This window comes from Rhipicephalus microplus, chromosome X (genome assembly GCF_043290135.1).
Source record: "Rhipicephalus microplus isolate Deutch F79 chromosome X, USDA_Rmic, whole genome shotgun sequence".
NCBI classification, from domain to species: Eukaryota; Metazoa; Arthropoda; class Arachnida; order Ixodida; family Ixodidae; genus Rhipicephalus; species Rhipicephalus microplus.
The window spans coordinates 154,199,947-154,224,410 of record NC_134710.1 but is presented as its reverse complement, the minus strand read 5'-3'; the positions used below and the strand labels follow the sequence as shown (position 1 = coordinate 154,224,410).

General features: G+C 43.9%; 1 protein-coding gene and 1 long non-coding RNA gene across 2 annotated transcripts in view; one reads left to right on the top strand and one right to left on the bottom strand.

Moving 5' to 3' along the window:
- The window catches only part of Prm (Paramyosin), a 28,011-nt gene extending 23,389 nt beyond the window's left edge, over positions 1-4,622 (bottom strand). The window contains exon 1 of the mRNA XM_037428419.2: positions 4,384-4,622. Within this exon, the coding sequence (XP_037284316.1) occupies positions 4,384-4,485 (102 nt within the window). The 5' untranslated portion in view covers positions 4,486-4,622. The remainder of the gene's footprint in view (positions 1-4,383) is intronic.
- Positions 4,623-6,318: 1,696 nt separating this feature from the next.
- On the top strand, positions 6,319-24,336 carry LOC119177054 (uncharacterized). Its single transcript, XR_005110530.2, has 3 exons — positions 6,319-6,770; positions 21,906-21,975; positions 23,899-24,336. It is a non-coding gene; the product is annotated as an uncharacterized LOC119177054 (long non-coding RNA).
- The last annotated feature ends 128 nt before the right edge of the window (positions 24,337-24,464 follow it).

Here is a 24,464-nt window from a genome sequence, read left to right as displayed (position 1 = left end):
GTTCTGGAGACGACGCGAGGTGACTTTGAGATACGAGCCGATGCGTGAAACCTGCATTAAGAGAGCGTCCAGCCATGCGCGTCCCGACCCTGGATAGAGTATTTCAATGACGCATTTTCAGTGCTAATCAAGGCCAGCATTCACATCCTTTTCGACATATTGATGACAGGAGAAATTAACGAATGTTACCATTCACGGCGGTTCATCTCAGCAAGGCACAAATTCGCAGCATATGTAAACATGATGTTTGGAAGGCATACGATAACTACTGACAGAACTAAGAAATTAAATTTCACAGTGTTTTGCATTTCATTTTCTACCTCCCACAAATATCTAGGCGCGCTTCAAAGAATGAAGTTTTCTGTATAGCACCGTGTTTTTATATTTTAAAGAAACTGAAAACGAAGTATGGCGGCCACGTACTCTATCACAGTTATTCTTCGACATTCAACTTGGGAAGTTATATTGTCAGCATATTACACATGCCGTACTGTATCATAACTTCTGTCTAACCGTACTAGTGTCGTTCCTTTTATTGCGCATTTGATGACGGCCTGCAAGTGTAAAATACCCTGCCAAATTTCCTACGTGTACAAACCAAACTCATATTCTTGCAAGAAGGAGTAGGGCCGATTTAAACTTGGTTCGGACATTATCACGGGGCTACAGTAAAACACGGCTAAAACGATTCATATAGGTTTTTCCATCGTTCATGTGCTATCGGCGAGGCTGGCATCAACGTCATATTACTCGTGTGGTGCTGTGACAATTGCACTTTGAAAAATGGAGCCACTCAGAGGCGCTACTACATTTAGCCATGTACTCAAAAGTCAATTTGTCGCTCTTAATGCACCATTTCTCTAGAAGTTACAGAAAATATATCATTTTACCATTGACTTGATGGAAAAAAAGTGATAGCTAAGCGATCTTAAATTTTGCTCTCTTTTTTATTTACATATTTACACCGTCAGCCATGTGCACGCTCTGTCATGCAACGCATGACAGAACATGGGTCATCTTTGGAATCTTTCCATACTTACAAGTCGAAAGGTTTAGGCAATATAGCTCACGATGCAAATTTGCTTAATTTCTCTTGCCCGCAGTGTGCTCTTACACTAATACACGCCACACCTTTACTGTGTCATGAAACGTAATGCTATCGTTAATCGCAGCCGAACAACATTAAGCTTAGGTCGATAGCTTAACCTTGGTAGCCTAACTTAATTACCTTCGTAGAAGCGAGAATGAAGCACGGCACTGTCCTACGCTGATTTGTAACTGGCAGGGGGGGGGGGGGGGGGGGCTTGTTGTAGAGTATACCGGCTTGTGCGTGAGTGTTAGAGGGCTCGAGCCTAGGCGCCTGTGACAACTTTTTTTTTATTTTATACTTAGTTAACCTTTGGTGTCTTGATGTATAAGGGGGTCATGCACGCAATTTTCACAGTTCACCTCCGATCACCTCGCTTGAAACCGCACACAGCCTTGTCGTCGAGCATCCGCTGCTTCTGGGATATTCATACCGGAGTTCCCATCACGAACTTTTCAGCAAAATAAGTGTATGTGCGTTTTTGGTAAGGTGCATTGACCGCTACGGGAGCTCAAAGCTTGGTAATTGAGTCAGGTATGTGTAAGTTACATGGGAGGCCGTTGGCATGGAGCCTCTATATCTCGGCGGCAAAGCATTTTCAATGTATCTGCTAGCTCTTAAGAAATTAGAAAATCACCAGTTTTACAGCCTTTCGCTAATAAAATATGTATACTGCAGGTAGACCTGTTGAAGGCTACGTTTTGAAATTTCTTTTCTTCTGAATTTGCATGTGCCTTGCTGCGGTATCGTATTGCTGCAAGTGTTGCCAGATCACCTCGGTTCTTGCTCCGGAAACGGTGTAATCCAGGTGGCACCACTGACGCAAGACTCTGGAGGTCCCAAGCGCATTCAAGCGCGAAGAGCAGCCGCGTCCTTTCGTAATACTCTCTTTTAGCGCTTCCAAATAGAGGCATGTCGCCACAGGACGAAAAAAGGCCACATATCTTTTGTCTTGCGCAAACACTGCAGCGTGCAGTTCAGTTCGCGAGAAGCTTACGCTGCGCCTGGTGAAAACGAGACAAAACAAGTGCTGGCAAAAACTCTGCCGGGACACGAGCGCCACATGATGGACCGAAAAGTGACTGCTTCGCCGGTGGCTTCACCTATCCTTTGGTGAGACCTTGCAAGGTGTCGCAAACGCAAAGCTCCTTTTGTGCCTAGCATGTTGGTGCTACCACCTACATTCCTGCATTCCAGAGTATTGTAGTGCCTGTTCATTTACTGTTTCTTAACAGATGTAACACAAGGAATTTTCACATGCAAGGACTGTAATCGGCCGCGTTCCTGTTATGGCTGGGAAGGGTAGTATTACGCTCAGAAAGAAGTGGGAACTAAATAAATGGGCTTCTCAGGTGTTTTCTGTTTTTTGTTTTTGCTGTCTTACATATTTACGAAAGTAGACAGGGCTTGTTCTGGTGCATTTTAAACAGTTATAGATGTTTTCTAAATACACCTATCTAGAAAGTGCCCTCCAATATTATTGCTCCAATTATTCGTGTAGTGATCACATTTAATAAGCCAATAATCACCAAATGCGAGTATTTTCATAGTCTGTGCATTTTTTATTGCGTTTAGTGTCCTCCCCGTGTTTTGTTTCGCAGCTTAAGTTGCTGCACTGTGGCCTCCCCTAAAATGATGCTTTTGTAAAATTATCACCAGAAATTATTTGCAATTTCTTTCTGCCTTTTATATTCACATTTTATGCACATGTAAAACGGTGCATTGAAAAGTGAGCAACATTTGAACCCTCACTTTCAGCTGCTGATACCCATCAGCACAGAAACATCTATGAAACCTGATGCCATGACCAAATCAGGTGGCGTAATTTTGCAAGTCCGCTGCAAGCAGCCATCAGTCTTCACTGCCAAAGGTGTAAAGATCAAGCTACATCCATTGACGTCTCCACAAGGCGTGCAAGCTAGAATTGTTTCTATTTGGAATCTTTCCTAGCCCTCTAGGGTACTTACGTAAGCATTCACGCGAGGCCAGGGACTAGGAGCGCGGATGAATTGACGAAGATTCAACGAGATCTAGCTTGTAATTCAGCTGCATACAGTACGTCACAGAGTTCGAAGCTTTCAAATGTCGTCTCAAATACACGCCACCTCAGCATAACATGAATATGTACAGCTATAGTTGTCTGTGCTCGGCGTCGTATAAACCGCGCTTGCTTAATGTAGAAGAGCGAAGTTGTCCCCATGGTTCGACAGAAAGCCAGCATTGCCCAATCAAAACTCTACAACACAAGGCGCTTCAGGCAGACAATAAAAACTGAATCTGTGCACACGTGGCAGTACTTTAAGCAACAGCAGGGTCGTCCTGGGTGTGCGTTCTGCCTGATGCACTCTGTGGTCAAGATTGAAGTGGGACAGAAAATCACGGTGAAAATTCCCAGCAATATACCTATTGTTTTTACGTGAAACTTGAGAGCCTAATAAGTAGTCTTTCCAAAAAACAATGTAGAATGTTACAAGCCTCATTTCTTGCGGTAATCTACTCGCCCAGGCTGCCTCTGTTGTTGATTATAATTGTGCAAACTCAACCACTAGGTAGCTATAGATACTACATTCAGACGTTAATCCAATGTTTTTTTTATGTTAAACTATAATCAGTTAGCATACGCACTACCACGTGTGTTCTGCCTGTTCAGAGGCAAGCCTGTCTAAGTTCCCAGCACCTTTCAGTGTTTCACTGAGCTGTTCTGCGTCTAACAGCAGAATTTTCGTCACACGCGACTGTGGGCACTTTAGCAAATAGGTATTTGGTTCACTGTACATTGCAAGCGGAATGGTGAAACGAACTCTGGTCACGGGTTTGCGTGGCTCTCAAGAGGACCCCTCTCAGCGTGCCCCGTACAGGCTTCTTTTCATTAGCCTGAAACGATTTCTTCCTCTAAAAACGGGTCAACGTAGCACCGCGACGGACGCCTTGCATCATCGAAATTAGCTAGGTTCTGTTGTGCTCTGGAAAAACGCAGTCGTCAAGCACACCAAGGCGACACCTCAGCCCTCGCCACAGTTTCGTTCAGGAAGCTTGACTTTGTCAGGAAGACAAGACTCCAGGCGGAAACGTTGGCAGAAGGCAAGGTGAGACCAGGGTTTGTGCTCTCCCTCGTCCAGTAAGCACCAGTCAAGCTTTGCATTGATGCCAGTGAAAGTGGCATTCGGAGATCCCGCCTGTACTTCCTTGCGTGTTTAAACGCCACGGTCCTGCAGTGCGGAGACAAACCGCAGCCCGCGAAAGAGCGGCGGTTCGTCACGCAGCTGACTACGGACCGCTGCCCGGTGCGTGCCTACCTCAAGCCTGGTGAGTGCGCCGAGGTCGGTGCCATATTCGATGGAGATATCTCCAGCACCTCCGCTGCTCTTGTACATGTACTTGCTGCTCCTGCTAGACATGGTCGGTCTTCTTTAGCTGAGCCGAGTTCGTCGAAATGGAGTCGAAGTGTGGGTAAGGCTGGGGTCCGCGCACCGGGGAACCAGAACTCACACACCACACCAGTGAGCGGTAAGAGCCCTCGACGTCGAAGTGAGCAGAGCCAGGGATCGCCACTTGAAGGTCCTTCCAGAGGGCTGACTTGGCCGCGTGAGGGCGTGCTGGTCGCCTGCTGCCAACAAGGTGCTCCTGCGAGGCTTTAGCCGCGTTTCTTTTTTGCTGCGCCTCCGGCCGGCTGCAAGGGGGCGGCTCTGGGCGGCCCGTTTTGGGACTCCGCACTCCGAGCTCGGATTTCCCGGACTGGAGCCCTTTTTGGGAAGCGCGCCGTTGGCCCAGTGCGCGAGCCGCGGGCATGCCTCGGAGACGGCGCTCGTCCGCCGGTACGCGCGCGCTGCAGGCTCACGAGCTGCCCGCGCATGGCCATATACGCGAGAAAAGGCACGCACAGATGACGGCCGGGCAAGCATCGTGTGACCGTTCTCGGACGTATCTTCGGAAATAAAAGATGGTGTCATGCATGCTGTTGAAGAAGCGCTTCTATTGTGACACCATACGTATACTACCCGTCCGTGAAAAGAACAAAGCATGAGAATGTTTCAGCAAAATTAGTTACTCTATAAACAATGATGCGACCTTCTGGGTCTTGAATAGCGTGTTGGTATTGCGGCGCGTTCTATTTGTAATGTCTTTTTTTTTCTCAAGTCAATAAAGACTGTCACATTCATTCCTAAGGGTGTATCCTAATATAAAATTATACCACATGATTGTTTATTGCTTTACTCTGCGTAGAAGTAGTCGACTGTAAAACGATGTGAACAACTACCAATATTAAACTGTGTGTGTGTGTGTTTTTTTTTCTTTAACGGCTCACGCTTTCCCACTTCGAGGTCTTACGATTACGATCCATAACTTGGCACTGTTGGTAAAAAAAGTGCCCAATTCATATTCTGCACCACTCTCGCCAGCCTCTACGCTGCCAGCACCTTGAGTGGGCGGAGTTCTTTCGAATGATGACTACACCGTAGGCGTGGGGCATATCATCTGCAGTCGATCGATCGGGGTAAGCGGTGCGATTCTTCCCAAAGCACACTGTCTGGCACTGCTCGTGTCGAAGGTCGGATATTCTCGCAACCTGTCTAGGCGTAAATGACACCTCTCGTTGTGCATGCGCCGTATACGTAATGGCACACCTGGCTGCTTCAAGGCGGTTTTGGGGGACCCGCCATTTTGGAATCACCTTTCTCAGTGGCGTCTAGGAATGTGACCGGCAAAACTTGAGACTCTCCGCTCAGAGAGCATCTACTTGCTGCCGCACGGTGTGCCCCCATCTCCTCGCCTTCGTCCCCTTCGCGTGCTCTCTCTTCTTCGTGCCTCCTCTCCTCCACTTTCCTCGGGTGCTTCAACCGCTCTGATTTGTGAATCCTTTAAAAATAGCCCCCAGCAGTTGTTCTTTTTTTTTCCTTTTAGTGCGCGACTCCTTCGCGCGTATTTTTACTTTCCCTGCTTGTTTCCGCTGCGGCTCGCTTGTGGCAACTTGTCTCTCAGTCTCCAGCTCCTGTCTTCTCTACGTCTTTCTTTTCGTTTCTTGCTGATGTCAAGAGGAAAATAGACAGAAAAAAAATTGTCTCAAAAGTTTCTTTTTCTTTGTCTCCGTCTCTTTCTTCATTGGTCCTTGTCGTGGCAGTGGAGGCAAGCAAGCGTCGGTGTCACCGCGGTGGAGTCATCCTCACTGATGACTAGTGTTTTGGCTCTTGCATTGGCTGCCGTGAGCGAATCGGAATGCCGCTGAAACGTTTTTACTGGGTCTAGCCTGAGTAGTTTGAGACTTTCTGGGGCCCTAACGCTGATTCAGAGAAACAATTGTTCGTGAATGAACAATGCCTGCCCCCCACGACTCCTGTAGCACCAGTATCTTCGCCATCTGCAATAGCGGCTGATTGTCCGTTGGGTCAGGGAAACAGTTATTTCATCGAAGGGTACTGTTCGTCGGTATGTAAGAACTTCTGGCACGAGAAAGTTGATCACATTTACGGCTGCCTTCACACGGCGAGCATGACAGCTTGCTTAAGTCTCCTTCACGCACGACACTGTGCTAAGCGTTGCAGTCTATTGTGCCGCTGAGGCGATGCCACAGTACGCCGTTACAGTCCTCGGCAATATTGGGTGACATGAACAGCACACCTTCGAGGCTTTCACAGGGCGTCGAACGACTTAGACATGATGGACACAAGTTACGCTTACAGTGAACGTAAGTGAATTTTCATTGTTCGATGTAGGCACACGGTGTCCAAACGTCCTAACAACGCGTTTGCTCACCGAGGGCCTACAACTGAATTTCGAATTTATCTATGGTGTATTTTGTTTCAAATACCAGCTCAAATATTGAGTAATAAAGTTTAATATGTAAATTAGACGGTATTCGAAGCGCACAAAAAGCGTTCCTATATAACTAACCATGCCGGGGCAATTGGTACTGCTTGCATTCCAGTCACAGTTGCTCATTTCCTATTTCAGCCAAAATTTTAACCACGTATCTACTTTGTCGCAATGTCACCTAACCCATGTTTTATTTTTCTTGGTCACATCTCTATTAGTTGGGCTTTTCAAAGGTCCGACAACGACACCTCTTCATATTGGAGGCCGAAAAGAAATAAATGGCTGACTACCACTTTCACTCATTATAGCATTCAGACTGCTATGAGGCCATTTCAAAACAACAGGAGGTATCGTAGTGCGCGATTGTATTAAGGGAAGAAAACAAGTGGAATTACTAAATGTTCCGCAGCCGCAACACGCCATGCAGACTCAAAGATGTTGTTTACTGAACCTGCAATGAAATTTGCGGTTAAACTATACGGCTGTGAATTCTGCGTTAGCGAAAGCATTCTCTGTCTTTTTTCGGGACTTCTGTCCACACAAATCGAAAAACCCACAAACTCCTTCAAGACACCACATTCTATTCGGCGGCCGAGAGAAGTGGCAAACTGATCTCACCGTAACATCTTCTATATATATATATATATATATATATATATATATATATATATATATATATATATATATATATATATATATATATATATATATATATATATATATATATATATATATATATATATATATATATATATATATATATATATATATATATATATGCCAGCATTGGCTTACTGGCACGCATTGTCAAGGTTGCGCCCAAACAAAATCACCTTGACAATTCTCTTTTTGTCATTATCATCATCATTACTGATATGGTTTATAGAAACAGATTGGACAGCTTTGTCACTGATGTTAATCGCCGACATTGAATTTATTCTAGTAACTTGACGAATGGAAGGGATATCGAAACAAGGAGAAAACAAAACAAAACTGCTGAGAGCTTAGTTTAGCAGTCCGAGTTTCAATGGGCGATAGGGTAAGAATGGGGAGAATAAGAAGGAAAGAAAAAGAGGGAAATCGGTCCGCACATTTCCGAACTATTCCCCGAAACCTCGCACTTTGTCATCTCGACCAAGTAAGTAAGAGTGGAGGTGGCGTCATTATAAATTTTAAATTCGAGTTAGCACCACCACTAATCGGACATGACTCAAACTTGAAGTTATCTCAAGTGTGAATTTACGGCTAATACGTAAGATCAGTATTGACTGTCTGCTCCGGCCACCTAACAATCAACCGTCTACTTCGGTATGCTTTTGCAATGATCGAATCAAAATATTCTAAAATTTATTTTTATGGGTCATGACTGCAATTTTAGCTTTCCCTTTACTGACTGGTCTCTCTTTTATCCGCACCCGGCCGGTCATTGTCAAACAAATCCATGATGTTCCTTGGCATAAGCTCTAGAGTGCGCTCCCAGGCTAAAGGCAGAAACTCGTACGAACAGAGAAGATGATATTCAACATAATCGCCAGCTTGACCCCTTCTCGCCAGGGCAAAGGCCTCTCCGATTCTCTAACATTTAATCCAGTCCTGTGCTTGCTGCGGCCACGCTATATCTACAAACTTCTTGATCCAGTCAGCCCACCGCACTTTCTGTCTCCCCCTCACGACTTTGCCTTCTCTTTGGATCCAATCAGTTACTCTGAATAACCAGTTGTTATCTTGCCTGAGATAACATCGTTGATCTCTCACTAACCGACATTTCAGGTGACATTCCACGCGTATCAGTACTTCCTAGCCTTAGTAACCATAACAGTATTCATCGTAATAAAATGGAAAAAAATCTAACATACTATATCACAGGGGCAATTGCAAAAAATACAAAAGAGCGTACATGCACATGATGTTACTTACAAAAGCACTAACCTTAGTCGGACTGTGAACGCTAATCTCGGATTATTCAATAGCGCACTATTACATGAACCAATTATTTCATGAGAAGCCTGAAAAAATTTTTTCAACAAAGGCCTAAAAAGCCATTTCATGAAAAAGAAATCCCCGTTCAAACAGCTGCTAGAAGCAACACAGTAGACCAGAAAAATGGAAATGCTACTATGTGCGAGCTAAGTGGAATGTAATTAATGGCTACAACATTTTTTTGCAATCTGCTTTGTCTTCCAACCTTTGACTTGATCCCAAAACATTATGGTGTTATCTTTCTGATAATTCCCAAAACGGCCAGCTGCAACTTATTACTGAAGATGGCAGCCAAGTCGGTTATGAATACGGTCAAAAATTTTTAATAATCTTTTTCAACGACCTTAATACTGGTGTAGCTACCAAATATTTTTCTCAGTGCAACACCACAGATCGGCATTGCCACAGCGCGTCTAATGTAATCTGCACTCTTAAATTGTAAATATTTGCTCAACGTGAGGGTAAAACCACAAATTTCTTTTTAAAAAGCGGTTGTTTTGTTCAGTAAAGTGTTGTAAAATAATTTTACTTAAGCTTCATCATCCAAAAACATCCCTCACTGTTGTAACCTTGTTGAAATTTTGCACTTACCTCAATCAGCAGAGTTCAAGTTGATGAACTGTTCACCAATATTTACAATCATGCCATAAATCTAAGCTTGTAGGTCTTATTATTCAGTACTATTCAGTTTGTGTGCATCCAACATAGTTTTCACACAAACGCAGAAATGGTGCATTTTTCAGCTTCTTTTGTTTGCGTTTTAGAATCTTCATCTTCTTGGTACGTGGGTGTTTCTATGTTTTTTTTTCATGAGCGATTTGTGACCCCCACGCAAAAAAAATAGTTCTTTGGGTGTTACGTGCAAAAACAAGGTCAGCACTATGAGTCACACCGAATTAGGGGACTCCGGATCAATTTTAACTACTCGTTATTATTTAACGTGCATATTCGCAAGCAAGAAGACCTGGGATATTTCCTAGTACACTTAGCCAGTGATGTAATGCACAAGTTCAGCCGTTCTTACAGAGCCATCAGGGGTGAAAATTTTCGTGTGTTATAGGTGAACTCAGATTGATTGTCATTGCTTTGTAAAAAAAAAGTAACTGTACATATCGGTGTAACTGGCTTATTATTTTTCTTCATACAAAAAGTGTAGTTTTCACTTTGTTTCTATTTGCCTGTATTTATCGCTTCTCTCCTCTTTGATTCACCCTACTTTCTTTTCCTCTGTGTGTCCCCATTCCAGAAGCAGCGCCCAGGTGTTGCGCCTATCTAGGTGGCAGTTGTCAGCCTGTTTTTCTTCCTAATGACTATGTGTGTTCGTGTTGTTTGTGTTTTACACATCTCATAATTATAATTATTCAATCAATCAATCAATCAATTAGTCAATCAATAATTTATTTACCTTGCCTAGGAACAACCATAAGGTTTTATGGAAGATCACGAAAAAATAAAACAATAAAAAACGGGCGATACAATAATCTACAGAAAAAGATCAAATAAAAACACACCAGGCCTGCACTGAACGCGCCGCACTGTCACGTCGAAAGCTAGAAGAGCGGCATTTAAGAGCCTCTTTTATCAATCTTTGGGTAGCTACTGCAAGCACACTTGCAGGGTACCCACTACGCCATTAATTATTGTGTAGTATGCAGGCATTCACTATGCCATCCTTCGTCATTCTTCAGAGAAGCGTGGTACCTGTGGCACGCTTGCAATGAACATTGTGCAATTTTTGTGTGCTGTGGCTGACGATGGTGAAGAATCACGCCAGAAGCTTTTGTAATCACTTCGAATCCCCCACAGTGGTTATGCGCCCCAGTTAATAGGTGAACAACATCAAGCTTTTCTAAAAGATTGGAGCATTCGACGACCCACTCGTTGCGTAATTCACATTATCTGACATATGGTTGTTCCTTGCCTGATTTATAACGCTTTATTACCAATATTAACGTGATTCCTCTTCCGTCATCAAGCCTGCTTAGGGCCTATTTGCGAGGGAGTTCCAAGCATCGGCGTGGTTCTGTCGTAGTATACTGGGCTGCCACGCAGGGCAGCCGGGGTTGAATCGCGTTGCGTCATTGGTGTTTTTATTTTTTGACTTTTCCTTTTTTATTCCGTGAGATAGTGGTTATGGACACCGGCGGCAGACAACTTGCTTGCTTGCTTGCTTGCTTGCTTGCTTGCTTGCTTCCTTGCTTGCTTGCTTGCTTGATCCTTTTTTGTAGTTCTCACCCACTAAGTCAATACTTTAAGATTGTCCACGCTAGGGAAATAAGATTACTTTGTTTTGACTTGGCAGGATTATTTTGGCACACTGTGAAAAAAGTGAAAGAAAAAAGTAAGAGATCATCTTGAATAGCTTAGGTGTTATTGTTATATGAAATTTTTCTGAAGGTTAAGTCAACTGCGGCACGCACCTGACCCGCGTTGTAATCTCATAACAGCTTTCACTGTAAAAGAGCGAAAACACACATACAAAAAGAGAAACTCAGCACAAAATAGCAAGAATGGAAGACAAGACGAGCATCATGGGAAGACAATAAAAAATAAAGTGAAATGTAATAATAACAAATAGGAATATTAACAATATTATAATAATATATAATATATTAACTCTGTTTCAAAGAACCTAAGTATGTCTTATATAGTCTAACGCAATTGTATGCGATTACCTTAAAAGAACTGGGGAACTTGTAAATCTTTATTCGATGTGAAAGGTGCCTTTCATATTCAGTATGATTATGTGTTGATTGTGGTTAGCAGCCAGTCATCAGGATTCAGTATTTTCGGTTATTCTGAACATAATCACAAAAACTCCGAGCAGCATTATAACTTTGCAATCATGTTTTTGTTTTGTTTTTTACAGCGAAAGCTGTTATGAGATCAAAACTCGGATCACGCGCAGCGCCGTATAATTGTCCGCGGCCACCGCCCCTGCCGCCTGTGTGCATAACCACTACTGCGAAAAAAAAACCTAGTATCAAGGACACAGAGGGGCTCAAACCAGGGTCCGATTCATGCCAGTTCAGTATTCTATCACTGAGTCACACCGGTTTTTTTTTCTTTAATGAATAAAATTACCACCAGTAATGTACACACAACATACTTCATCAGAAGTCAGTCTCGACAACACTGCGCACTAGAGCAGCTGCTTCTCGGAAGACAGATCTCGTCGACCGTGGTGGCTCGGCGTGTCTATCAATCATACAATTTTTCCATAGTGAATAAAGTCCCAACAACATGAACACGTCATAAGAAGTATTATCAGTCAGACTGTTGTTGAATGGGAGGAACCTAATACCATGAGCTGTGATCGGAAGTTCTTTTCTTAATGTTCTTTTTAGAATGTCCCCAAAATAAAAACCATCACGACAATGAATAAAACAATGCTCTATAGTCTCAGGTTGGTTACAGAGTCTACAATTCACAGTCCAGTGTACGTATATTGATTTTTCATTCAGCCACGTTTTCACTGGCAGCGTGGAAGTGTGAAGTTTAATGAAAAATGTTTTTGCTGAAGGATATATCAACATTCTACGTACACGAAATAATACATCGCGACCAGACAAAAGTTAATATGACTTTCAATAAACAAGTCCGGGGAAAAGGATATTCACAAGTGCAGCGGTTAAATGTGTTCTGTCGACAGTATACAAGTACTCTAAGCTAAACGTGGCTTTCAAAAAATTGACAGTATCAACAATTTTTTTAGGAATCCCCGCAACGGCAATTCCTTAGCAACGCTTGTTGTGACATGAATAAAAGTAAGGTGGTAGCATAGACGGTTATGAAGAACCGCTAAAAGAAATGGGTGGCACACATCCTTGAGGTAGAAAAATCGCAACACCAACTGTCGCACGAACAAATGCACAAGGCCGAGGCTACGCTTTTGAAGCGGAAGAAAAGGATAATCTCTTCTTATGGGTTGCCAGGAAGAGCTCTAAATAAAGCAAGCAAATATCCTATGAAAGGCTTGAATGTGCACACGAGAGCAGTGCAACACCTGCAGAATATAAGTAAGTTTTGACGCAAAAAATATATTGCACGCTTTCGCTCTGGCAAAATGGAAAGCTCCCGCACGTGCCATGTTGCCACTTTTCGGCGGATCGTAGTTTTCGCAGCGGTTCAGTGAAGGCCGCTGTTATGATAGTTATCGAGAGGCACACCATGGTATTTTACAGGAGTCGCATTCCAATGAATATTTGCGAAGACCGACGGAGTTTGTGCCCACATGCCTAGCCAGAATCCACTACTTTTATCAAAATTTATGCTGGTGCCAGCGACTTCACAGAAACGTAAAATAGTATTGACTACTTCTTGAACAAAAGAAGGCAATGTCATCTGCATAAGCTAGAACTTTAACTTTATCAGCATTGTAACGGTAGCCTCTTATGCTATAATTTAGAAGCACACTTAAACATAATGGTTCCAGATAAATTGCTAAAAGCAAAGGCGAGAGCGGACATCCCTGACGTACAGATTAATTTAACTCTATTATATTGGAAAGTATGCGATTTACAATTAGCCCAGTTGTGCACTTCTTATAACGGAGTGAAATACCATTGTACAGTACATCGCCCAACTGCAGGTGTCTTAGGAGCCGGAACAAAAGAAGCATGCTGTACCTTATCGAATGCTTTTGCAAGGTGTATTTGAAGGAGGGCTACTTGTTCCGTGCTACCATCAATACACTCAAGAACTGAACGTGCAATATGAATGTTTGTCTGTATAGAGTGACCGCGAATTCCACATGTCTGGTCGTCACCTAAACATTCAGTAATCACTGTCTGTAGCCAATTTGTCAACAATTTAGCAAATATTTTGTAGTCAACGTTACATAACGATATAGGCCTATATTCGTTACCTCTCTTTAATGCGTCAAGATCAGCACTTTTTGGGATTAATGTTGTATGGGCCTGATAGAAAGAAGGAGGAAGTTCACCACGGTCATAAGCTTCCTTAGAAATTTCCTCAAGGAAAGGTATCAGAAGTTCCTGAAAAGCTATGTAAAATTCGCCACTAAGGCCATCTGGGCCAGGAGTTTTGTTTTTCTGCAACGTTGTTACTGCAAATCCGATTTCCTCTCTGGTTATGGGCTCATCTACAGTAAGTCTATCATCATCTTGTAACTGAGGCACAAGGGCAATGAAGTGGCCAGCTTTTTCCTCAGAATTCTCCTAAAGCTCAGCCGCGGTGAACAAACTTTTGTAATAATCTTCAAATGCGGCTCTTATTTCACATGTCTCTGTGCAAAGGGAACCCCGCGACTCAATTTGCAGTATCTGTTTAGAAAGTGCTTGAGACTCCTTTACAAACTGGCCTTATGCATACTTGATGTCGGTAAAGGAATCACGTTAATATGAGTAATAAAGCATTTTAAAAGAGCAAAAAAACAACGAGGCGTCACACAATGCAAATAGCGTAACGAGTGGGTCGTCCAAAGCTCCAACCCTTTACAAAAGCTTGTTTTTGATCACCTATTAACTGTAGCGCATGCCCACTTCAGGCATAATTCCTCATTGTCGTCAGCCACTGCATGAACAATTCGCACAAAATTCCTTGCAAGTGTTGAGCTTATACAACGCTTCTCAGACAAATAACAAAAAAACAGCATAGCAAATGCTAGTCTACTACCCAGAAATTATTATTATTATTGTCGTAGTGGGTACCCAGTAAGTGTGCTTGCAACAGTTACCTAATGAGTGTTCAGAAAAGGCTCTGAAAAGCCGCTTTTCTAGCTTTGACTGCAGCGTGCTTGGCCTTCTGCGCAAGCCTGGTGTTGTTTTTTTTCTTTTTCTGGTGGTCTCAAATTAAACGTATTCAGTATACCTTTATTATCTCTCTCTCTCTCTCTCTCTCTCTCTATATATATATATATATATATATATATATATATATATATATATATATATATATATATATATATATATATTGCGAGCGCAGTCACTGACTCTTTTTTATCAATTGGACGTGTCAGCATGTTCTGTGTAACTTCCTTATCTTCTTCAGTGTGTGCCAGCTCAAGCTCGTCTCGAATAAAGCATAATGGGTATAGGTGATGGGTATCTCGGCTATCACAAAACGTACGACAAAATACGCACTTGGTTCACCTGGCCTGGCCTCTCAATCATCAGCCATTGCCAAACATGTTTTTTTCTTGTGCCTTATGTCAACTGCGCAAACAACCCACTACTGCCCCTTCTGGCTTTCTGCAACATTTTCCTCGTCCCGCTTTGCCATTCCAAGTCGTCGGGATAGACTTGTGCGGCCTCCTTCCCATGAACTCCAATGGAAATCATTGGATTGTGAAGGGCTGTTGACCACTTCACTCGCTACGTGGGAACAACCTCGCTGCACACTCGTACAGCCACTGAAGTTCCTATTTTTTTTTCTGCGTAACATATTTATACGCCATGGAACTCTACGTGTACTGCTCAGCGACCGCGGCAAGGCCTTTCTTTCCTCTATTGTTGCTGAGGTTCTACGCGCCACCAACACCATCCACAGGACAACTTCCACTTACCATCCACAGACAAATGGCTTGACAAAACGCTTTCATCGTACCCTCTCGGACATGATTGCCATGTACGTCAACCCTGACCACACGAACTGGAAAGCCATTTTGCCATTCGTAACGTTCGCCTACAATACGCCATGCAACGCACCACCGGCTTTTCTCCCTATTTTCTGGCCCACGGCCACTCCCCGAGTGTAAATCTGGACGTCTCCTTCCTTTCGGCTCCTGCTACCTCAGCAGGCACTTTATTCGCACAATTTCTGTCTCGCCTCAAGCACTGCATTCATATGGCCAGAATCAACACCGGCATCTCCCAAGAAGCTTGCAAGACTCGCTACGACTCAACTCACCGTGCTTTCACCTTTTCTCCAGGAGGTGATGTTCTTCTCTGGACTCCCATGCGGGTACCCAGCCTATGCGAAAAATTTCTCATCCGTTTTATAGGACCTTACATTGTCATTAAACAAACGTCCCCCATTAATTACCGTATCTCGCCACTTAGGGCTCCTCCGACCACCGTTGCCGTGGGACGTATTTTGTGCATGTTTCTTGACTGAAGCTGTATAGACGACGCAATTCTTAATATTGTCTGTCGCACGGCCAGGAGGCCGCTTCCAGCATGATAGGGAGTTAGTGTAAGCGCAGTTACTGACTCTTCTTTATCAATTAGACGTATCATCATTGTTTGTATAATTTCCTCATCTGTAGATACCATCCACGTTTCTGCGTGCCAGCTCGAGCTCATTCAAGTGTGTGTGTGTGTGTGTGTGTGTGTGTGTGTGTGTGTGTGTGTGTGTGTGTGTGTGTGTGTGTGTGTGTGTGTGTGTGTGTGTGTGTGTGTGTGTGTGTGTGTGTGTGTGTGTGTGTGTGTGTGTGTGTGTGTGTGTGTGTGTGTGTGTGTGTGTGTGTGTGTGTGTGTGTGTGTGTGTGTGTGTGTGTGTGTGTCACTCACTGGTAGACAGAGACCTTGAAACCACCAATAATGTATCGCATTGTCCAGTACTGACGCCACTCGAGTCTAAATAATGAGTCTGGCGTAAATAGTCGAAACATCAGCACGATGTCGTAATTGTGAATGCTGTGTCTGGCATGAAAGAGTGGGCAGAAACGTGGCATGGGCAGAAACGTGGATGATAACAAGGTAACTATATCAGAAGCTGAGCACCACCGACCGTGCAATAGTACCAAATATAATAGACCTAACTTTAAAATATCGGGAGGCCGCCGTGCGGATCAGTGTAGATGAAAGGGTAACCGATATTGCGATGTGAGCTAAAAAAAATAGGCTTGAAGAACTCACCTCATTAGAACAGAAGACAGCCTCAAAATGGATGCCAAAAGATTGGAAGCATGGCAGAGGACAACCGAGGGTGAGGGGCAGGGACGAAATGTAAGAATTTGCAGGCTTAAATTGAATCAGCAAGCGCAGGACGACGTGGAGTTGAGATCATTGGGAGATGGCTTTGCCATGTAGTGCACGTAAAATAGGCCGACCACGACAGTGGTGATGATGATAGTGATGTTGATAATAATGATTTATGAGATAGTTTTACGGGACTGAGTACGGTATAGTTAAGAACATAGAGTTTCTTAAAAAATTAACTAGAGGGCACTCTGGCGCTGCGATCGTTCAGCGACCATGGGAATAATGGGTAGTACACACATTTGCCTAGTCTTCGTACTTGTGGGTGGCAAATCGTACTTCAGGCTTCGTTTATTGCTGTGTTTCGGTTTTGCTTCGAAAGAAAGATTCAACCCTTTTGAACTTCGTGACCTGATTTGGAAAGGTAAATTTTAAAAGAATAAGATGGTGAAGCGCAACCGCTGAATGTTTGCTAATATTTGTTTCGTGATAAAACAGCTCCAAGCCACACGAACACACACGGAGCCAAAAGCAGGCCAGAAGTACGAAGTTTAGACAAATGTGTGTACTACCCATCATTCCCATGCTCGCTGAAGCGCCATGCATTGCAGCTCCCATAGACACTAGCGCCAGAGTTCCCTCTAGTGTATATTGGGAAACTCTACGGTTAATAGACGTATGAATCAGTGACAAGAAATCAGTTTGCTCAAGCTTGTACAATAGATCCACAAGGAATGCATCTTGGGAGAACGAATACGCTAATTTTTGCATTACAAGAGCCAAGGGGGGAGGGGGTATATGTTGATTGATATGTGGGCAGTTTGTTCATAATTTACAGTTCATTTCACTTCAATAACCAAACCGCCTTTCTGGTCTTCGCATCAAGTTTTTTTTTTTTCGTACAGCTCACATTAAGATCACGTAAGAAAAAAATGTCATAATTTGTCTTCAGAAGCCACGTGATTTTTTTTTGCTGAATGCTGTTGTTGCTCGCACTTTCAAGCCCAACGGAGATAAGCTTCGTACGCGTGTTTGGCTCTATCGTGCATACGTGTCAAACCGGAGTCGCTATTTCCGTGTCACGCCGTGAGATGAAGACGTTCTCTAGAACATCGCCGATGCATGAACGTCGTTCGCAACTCTCGCGGGCGACTTGCCCGCCTTTACTGGGCATGAGTATGCACCATGGGAGGCGGAACGTGCCGAATAATAAATTCGTGTTTCTTGGGCACACGCCTCGTGTTCCTTTAAGCAGCGAGTTATATACCAGCCAAGTGAAGACTAGGAGCGCGCGGGCTTAATTACGCCCAGGCTTTACTCGGTTGACGAGGCCTGATGCTGACGTTGAGTAGCGTACACGCCATTAAGGGCAGCACGCAGCTTCGGGAGAGAGCCTCCGTGCTTCTGGTATAACAGCGAGCCTATGGGGAAGGCGCTGTGCTCTGGCGACGCCACCGCCTTTCCCATATTAATGCAGGGAAGCCGTCGTTTGTCACGAATGTTTCCGCACACACTCGCATATACGCTCGTTTCTTGTAGTTGTTGCGCTTCCTGTGCGCCGAGGAGATCCGCCTGGTGCTTTTTTTTTTCTTTTTTGCTGCCACGCCGTGTCCGTAAGAGCTTTGTGTAGCGCGCCGCCGGTGACGGTCCCAGCGGTTGTCAACGGCTGTGCGCGATCTTGCTCGTCTGCATTATTTTTTGCTCCCCTGCGCAGACCGCGTATAGCAATTGCCGACGTCGCCTTAGCCATGGCACTGTTCCAGAACTGCGTGCGGCACTCCCAGCTGCCTGATTCTGGCTGAGATGAGTCAGCGACAAGAAGTGGATGCTCCCTCTGATTCACAAGCATGCGGCAGCACACCCCTTTCGAAACAACAGCCGCCGCTGTTTTAGTCACCACGAATTACAGCGTGCGACCAAGTAAATACCACGAGCCGGCGAGGGACACCCGCGCAGCCTGAAGGAAGTCAAGACCACGTGACTGTCAGCCTTACTAGAAGCCTCTTTCGCAAATATCAGTTCGGATGTGAAAGCTGTCCGACGATGTTCTGTCGTGCTTCTTCTGCATTTTGGCACAAAGCTCTGGGCGGAAACGTCGGTCGAGGTCGAAATGTGATCATCAGTTGCCTGTCGCTTTCATTTACATCGCGAACATAGGAGGGAAAAGTCTACAAATGGGCTCTAACGGCTTTATTTGGCCTTGACTGATTTTCACTCCTTGATGATGATCTTATGGTGTCATTATTCGCGTCATGCCACCGTCGGATATGAACATTGTCATAGCTAGACTTAGTTGAAAGCATGAAACGATGAGTGCAGCATTAGTTAAATATCATGGTTGAAATGGGAAAAAAACTAACTGTTGTTAAAGAAGCATGTGCCGCGCCGAGCTTCCAGGTGCTTGTCTGCAGGGATGCAGAGAGCTTGGCTTCGAAGGACAAGATTGCAAAACTGCAAAAATATACTTCTTTAAATTCATGAGAAATATCGGCCATTCGCGGATACCTGCAATATTTTGGTTTCACGGATAGTTATTCAATTTTATAGTGAGGCTCAGCTTTAGAAAAAAACTGCGAGAGATAACTCAGAAAAATATAATTTGAGTTCTTTTAGAGCATTATTGTGAAAATCAACACAACCTCCTTTATTTTGAGTTTGTATACATACCTACCAAACACAGTGCAAAATCTTAAATAATTCCCAATTATAACTCTATCTCTTTAATGCTTTTAGGCCCACTATACCTTTTCAACAACAAATGAATAAAACGAAAAAAGTTTGAGGAGCCATATCATCACTCGGTGAAAGTGGACGACAAGCGAAGCTGGTATGCACATGGTACAGAGGTAACATGGAATTTTGAACCTCATCGGATCCCATGCTCTGCAATAAATACGAACATATCTAGTCAGAACGTTTGTTCTGGGATTAGCGCGTCTACGCTCCTTTAAAGTCTTACATTAGAGCCAGATGCGTCTTTGTTTTTTTTCGAGACATGCGTTGTTTTCTCTAGATTGCCACATGCACTTGGTATTTTCATGCACGATCTGATCTGTTGTCGGCCGCACGTCTGACCACTTATTCACTTTTGTTTACCAGACCAGTGGGGAGAAAGAGGGTTCGCCCAGTTTGTGTGGCACATGCGGTGGTCTTTGCCGCCCCTGTAACCATCAATGTCGGTCTGCGCTCCCAAGGAAGTCTGTTTCAACGTCATGAAGCCAAGTCTACTCCTTCGTTCATTGAAGTGTGTAGCACTTCTGCTCAGCGTACATTGAAATGGGCAATATTTCACATTCCTGAACGCTGGAAGAACATGCCCTTTTTGGCCGTATCAGTCACTGTCCTTCGTATGACACAAGGAGAACGATGATGATATGTCCTAGCCTTCTTGCTCAGCGTGGCTCACCATATGTCTGGCATTTACAAAGCATCGCGTCTTTCTGCACGAGTCCTGGTTGTATTAGCTCATTTCTTCGCATTTCATTGAGGGAGAATGTGTACTGGGGTTACTGTTAGTGTAACTTTGCGGCAAAATTGGCTACCTTACGATTCCTACTGGCAATGAAAATTTCAGGTTGGCTCCATAGCTTCTTTCTGGCTACATTGAACTTCCATTTTGGCGCATTTAAAAGACGATTTGCTTATTACTTCAAAATAAACTGTAGTTCGCAAGTACCTCTGTCATGTCAGCCGATGCGCTTGCATGTTCTCGCTCTGCCAACAGGATGGTGCGCCTCAACGCAACGTGCGGCGCGACTGTACAGACAGAGTGACGTAGTTGCCTGCATGTTGGCAAACGCGTACGTTGCTACCAACCATCTATGCTGGCACTGCACGCCGTATTGTAGCGCAAAAGCGTAAAGCGTCTTCGCGCGTGAACTTCACAAACACAGGCTTCCGCAACAAAATGCGGCCGGACTGTTGGCCTTCAAAGACATTTCTCTGCTTGAAGCTGTATTTTCATTGTGGTAAATGTAGTTCATCAATGTCGATCTGTGCTTCCAAGGGAAGTCTGTTTCAGCGTTTTTATGTTGTTATGGTCTTGTTGGCTGCAGCTTTCTAATATTACTCTGTCTTTGACACAAACTTTGTGCTCTACATAAGCTATATGTACCAGTGGGCTAAACCATTATTTGATTCATTTATTTGCTACTTACTTGTCACGTGAATGCCAAACTGTAAGGAAAAAATAAGTTGCGATCTCATTTGTAAATTTTTATTTTAAAATTTTGATACTTACTTTTAGTATTAAAATCTAATTTTAACATCACGTTTTTTTGTCATTTTGCTATGAATTGAGCATTAAAAATACATGCTATGGCTGCTTTTTGTGACTTTTCGCTTGAGTTCTGGCGCCTTTTCACATCTACCCAACAGCAACATTGAATGTGGCTAAGTGCGTGTACGCACAGATACATCCATTTGCGATATGAATGCAGAGACATTAACTGCGTTCTTCCTTCGTAACAATAGAAAGCTGCGTGATCCGGTAATAACACAGTGGCGAATTCAGAGGGGGGTGGTAGAGTTGATCGCCCGCCCCCCCCCCCCCCCCAAAGCATATGTCGTCACCTCCTTTCTGTGCGTGTCGCCCACCTCCTATCACTAATTAGGACACATGAGTTGGACCATTGTGTAGAGGCGGAAATGTTGTAGGCCCGTGTGCTCAGATTTGGGTGCACGTTAAAGAACCCCAGGTGGTCGAAATTTCCGGAGCCCTCCACTACGGCGTCTCTCATAATCAAATGGTGGTTTTGGGATGTTAAACCCCACAAATCAATCAATCAATCAATCAGTTGGACCATTGTGAGCACAAATTAACAGTATGCATGCTATGATGGCGTTTTTGAGCTACTAAAATAAAAAAGTCAGCAGCACGCACCCTCTCCGGTGTTGCTTATAGCGATTCCCCCCCTCTCTAAAATGAGTGGCTGGATCCGCCCCTGTAATAAAACCTTACAGTATAACCCAGTGTCTTGCCTCTAATTGAATATTCTGTAATGCGGCATATCGCCTTTGAAGCTGCTCGTATTGCTGCCTTGATCCACAGCCTAAAGTTGGCATCATCAGGTGGCATAGACGACATCAATACCAAAATACTAAAAAAGCAAATTACTAATATCACTCTTTCTTACATATTCCAGCAATCACTTTCCACCAGTAGCCTACCACAGAGTTGGAAGATGTGGAAGGTCATCCCAGTGCCCAAAAATGGTAACGCAGAGTCACCGAGAAACTATCGTTTCATCTCACTAGCGAGTGTATGTTCTAAATTAATAAAGGACATTCTTCATTCACATATCACAAAAATTTTAGCTCTGTCAATTTCTATCATCCCAGTCAGCATGGCTTCCAGAATGTATTTCGTGAGGCACTCAACTGGCTCTCTTCATTAATGACGTAAATTCTAGCCCTGATACTAACACCACCGTTGACACGATATTTTTGGGCTTTTAAAAATGTTTCAATAATGTACCCCACATCCGCATATTTCTAGAACTGTCTCGCCTACACTTTCATTATCGTGTTTTCCAATGGGTAGGTGAGCTTCTGTGCAACCATCAACATTTGGTATACGCGAACGAACACTCCTCATCTCTCGCAGCAGTTATACCCGTGGTCACTCAGGGCACAGTCCTCGAGCCCCTGCTCTTTCTCATTTGCATTAACAATCTTCCAACAGATATTTTTTCCGGAATTCGATTGTTTGCAGGCGATTGCGTACTATACCGCCCTGTTAACAATAATAATGATGTTTTATACTTACAATCTGACTCGAAAAATTGAAGACTGGTGTCACAAGTTTAGCGACGTTTATTGTCAGAAACCTCTCTTCTCACTTTTCATCGAAAAAATCATACCCTGCTCGCCATTATATCATAAGTGACTCTTTAATATCCGCTGTTAACACCTACAAGTATTTAGGATAGGAATTAATCTCACTTCTGAGCTATCATAGCCAAACCACATAACCAGCCTAAAAAGTTTGCAAATTGTGTTCTTGGTTTCTTGCGACGTAATATCCAATTAGCTGCCCCGCCACGGTGGTGTAGTGGCTAAGGCACTCGGCTTCTGATCCGCAGGTCACGGGATCAAACCCCGGCTGTGGCGGCTGCATTTCCGATGGAGGCGGAAGTGTTGTAGGCCCATGTACTCCAATTTGGGAGCACGTTAAAGAACCTCAGATGATCGAGATTTCCGGAGCCCTCCCATACGGCGTCTCTCATAATCATATGGCGGGTTTGGGACGTTAAGCCCCACGAATCAATCAATCAATATCCAATTAGTCCCCCCTCCCGTCTAACTTCTAACCTAGTGCTCTTAGTCAGGCCGAAACTCGAATACGCGTGTGCCCAGTGGGACCAATACCAACGTAACCACATTACCATGATTGAATCAGCACAGAGAGGCGCCGTACGTTTCATTTTTCCTGACTATTCCTATAACTGTAGTTCATCGAAACTCAAATCAAAAGGAAACCTTCCCCGGCTTGTATCATGCCATTGAGTCGCCTGCCTTTCTCTCTTTCACAAGTTCTTTTAGAAATCACCTCAAACCGACCTCACTGTTCCCGCACATTGCAATTCAAACTGGACCAATCACGAAAAAACCATATACCCCCCTCAAGCTCATACTGTCTCTCATGTATATTCGCTCTTCAACCAAACAGCAAGGGACTTGAAAGGCTTTCCCACCAAAGCAGAGCTTCAATCAGATCCAACCATGTTGAAACATATCACAGAAGAAGTGATGTAGATATGTCCACCCCTCATGTAAAACCCCCTCCATCAGGGGCCTTTGAGGTAACATAAATAAATAAAAATAAATAAAAAATAAATAAACACCACCATAGCAACCATGCAATCACTGTCTTAGCCGTAGACTGGAGGTTTAACAGCGCAAAAAAATACACGGTGGTCCCGTCATTTTTCTGTCCACCGTGTATATTTTCGCGCTGTTAAAACTCAAGTATGCTAAACCAGCTAGCCCAGTCAGCCACTTTGCTTATCCGTAGACATAGCGCTTGAAAATGTAGCAAACAATTTTGAGATTGCAAGGTTCTTACATTAAATCACTCCGCCGCCACTCTTTGTGGCCTTCAAAACAGCACTCTAATGCCCATTTTGTGAATCGCAGTGCCCCCGTCACATCCGTGACTGCGTCTTGCGGCACCTCCTTACTCGGTGACATGGACACCACTCCAGGGAGCTGTTGCCGTCAACGAAAAGACTGACTGAATGGCTTCTAAGTGCAGCATTTGTCCAGAAGAGGCTTGTAATTTTCATAATAACGATCCGTTGCCCTCTTTTCGGAGAGCACCGTGACCCCTGACTCTCAGGCGTCAGGTCATTTCCCCCCACGAGTTCATAACTATGCTCTAGAATGTTGCCCCATAAGGTGGTGCTATCACTTATAATCTGGCGCTCATTCGTCTTCAAGACTGCCGGGATACATACGGACGTGATTACGAATACGCAAATGCTCTGTCAGTCGCATTGACGAATAAGGAATGAATACACCACCTACTCGAATAAAAGATTGCGTCTATGCTAGGCTGACCTTTGAGAATTGAAAGACTTGTTCTTGATTACACCAAAAGCTACAAAAAAATGTTTGTGACATGAACAAAGCATTGTGTCTCTTCTCTTTCAAATAATTTAAATGTTAGCAACGAAATGTTTTGCATGACAGATAATAAATTC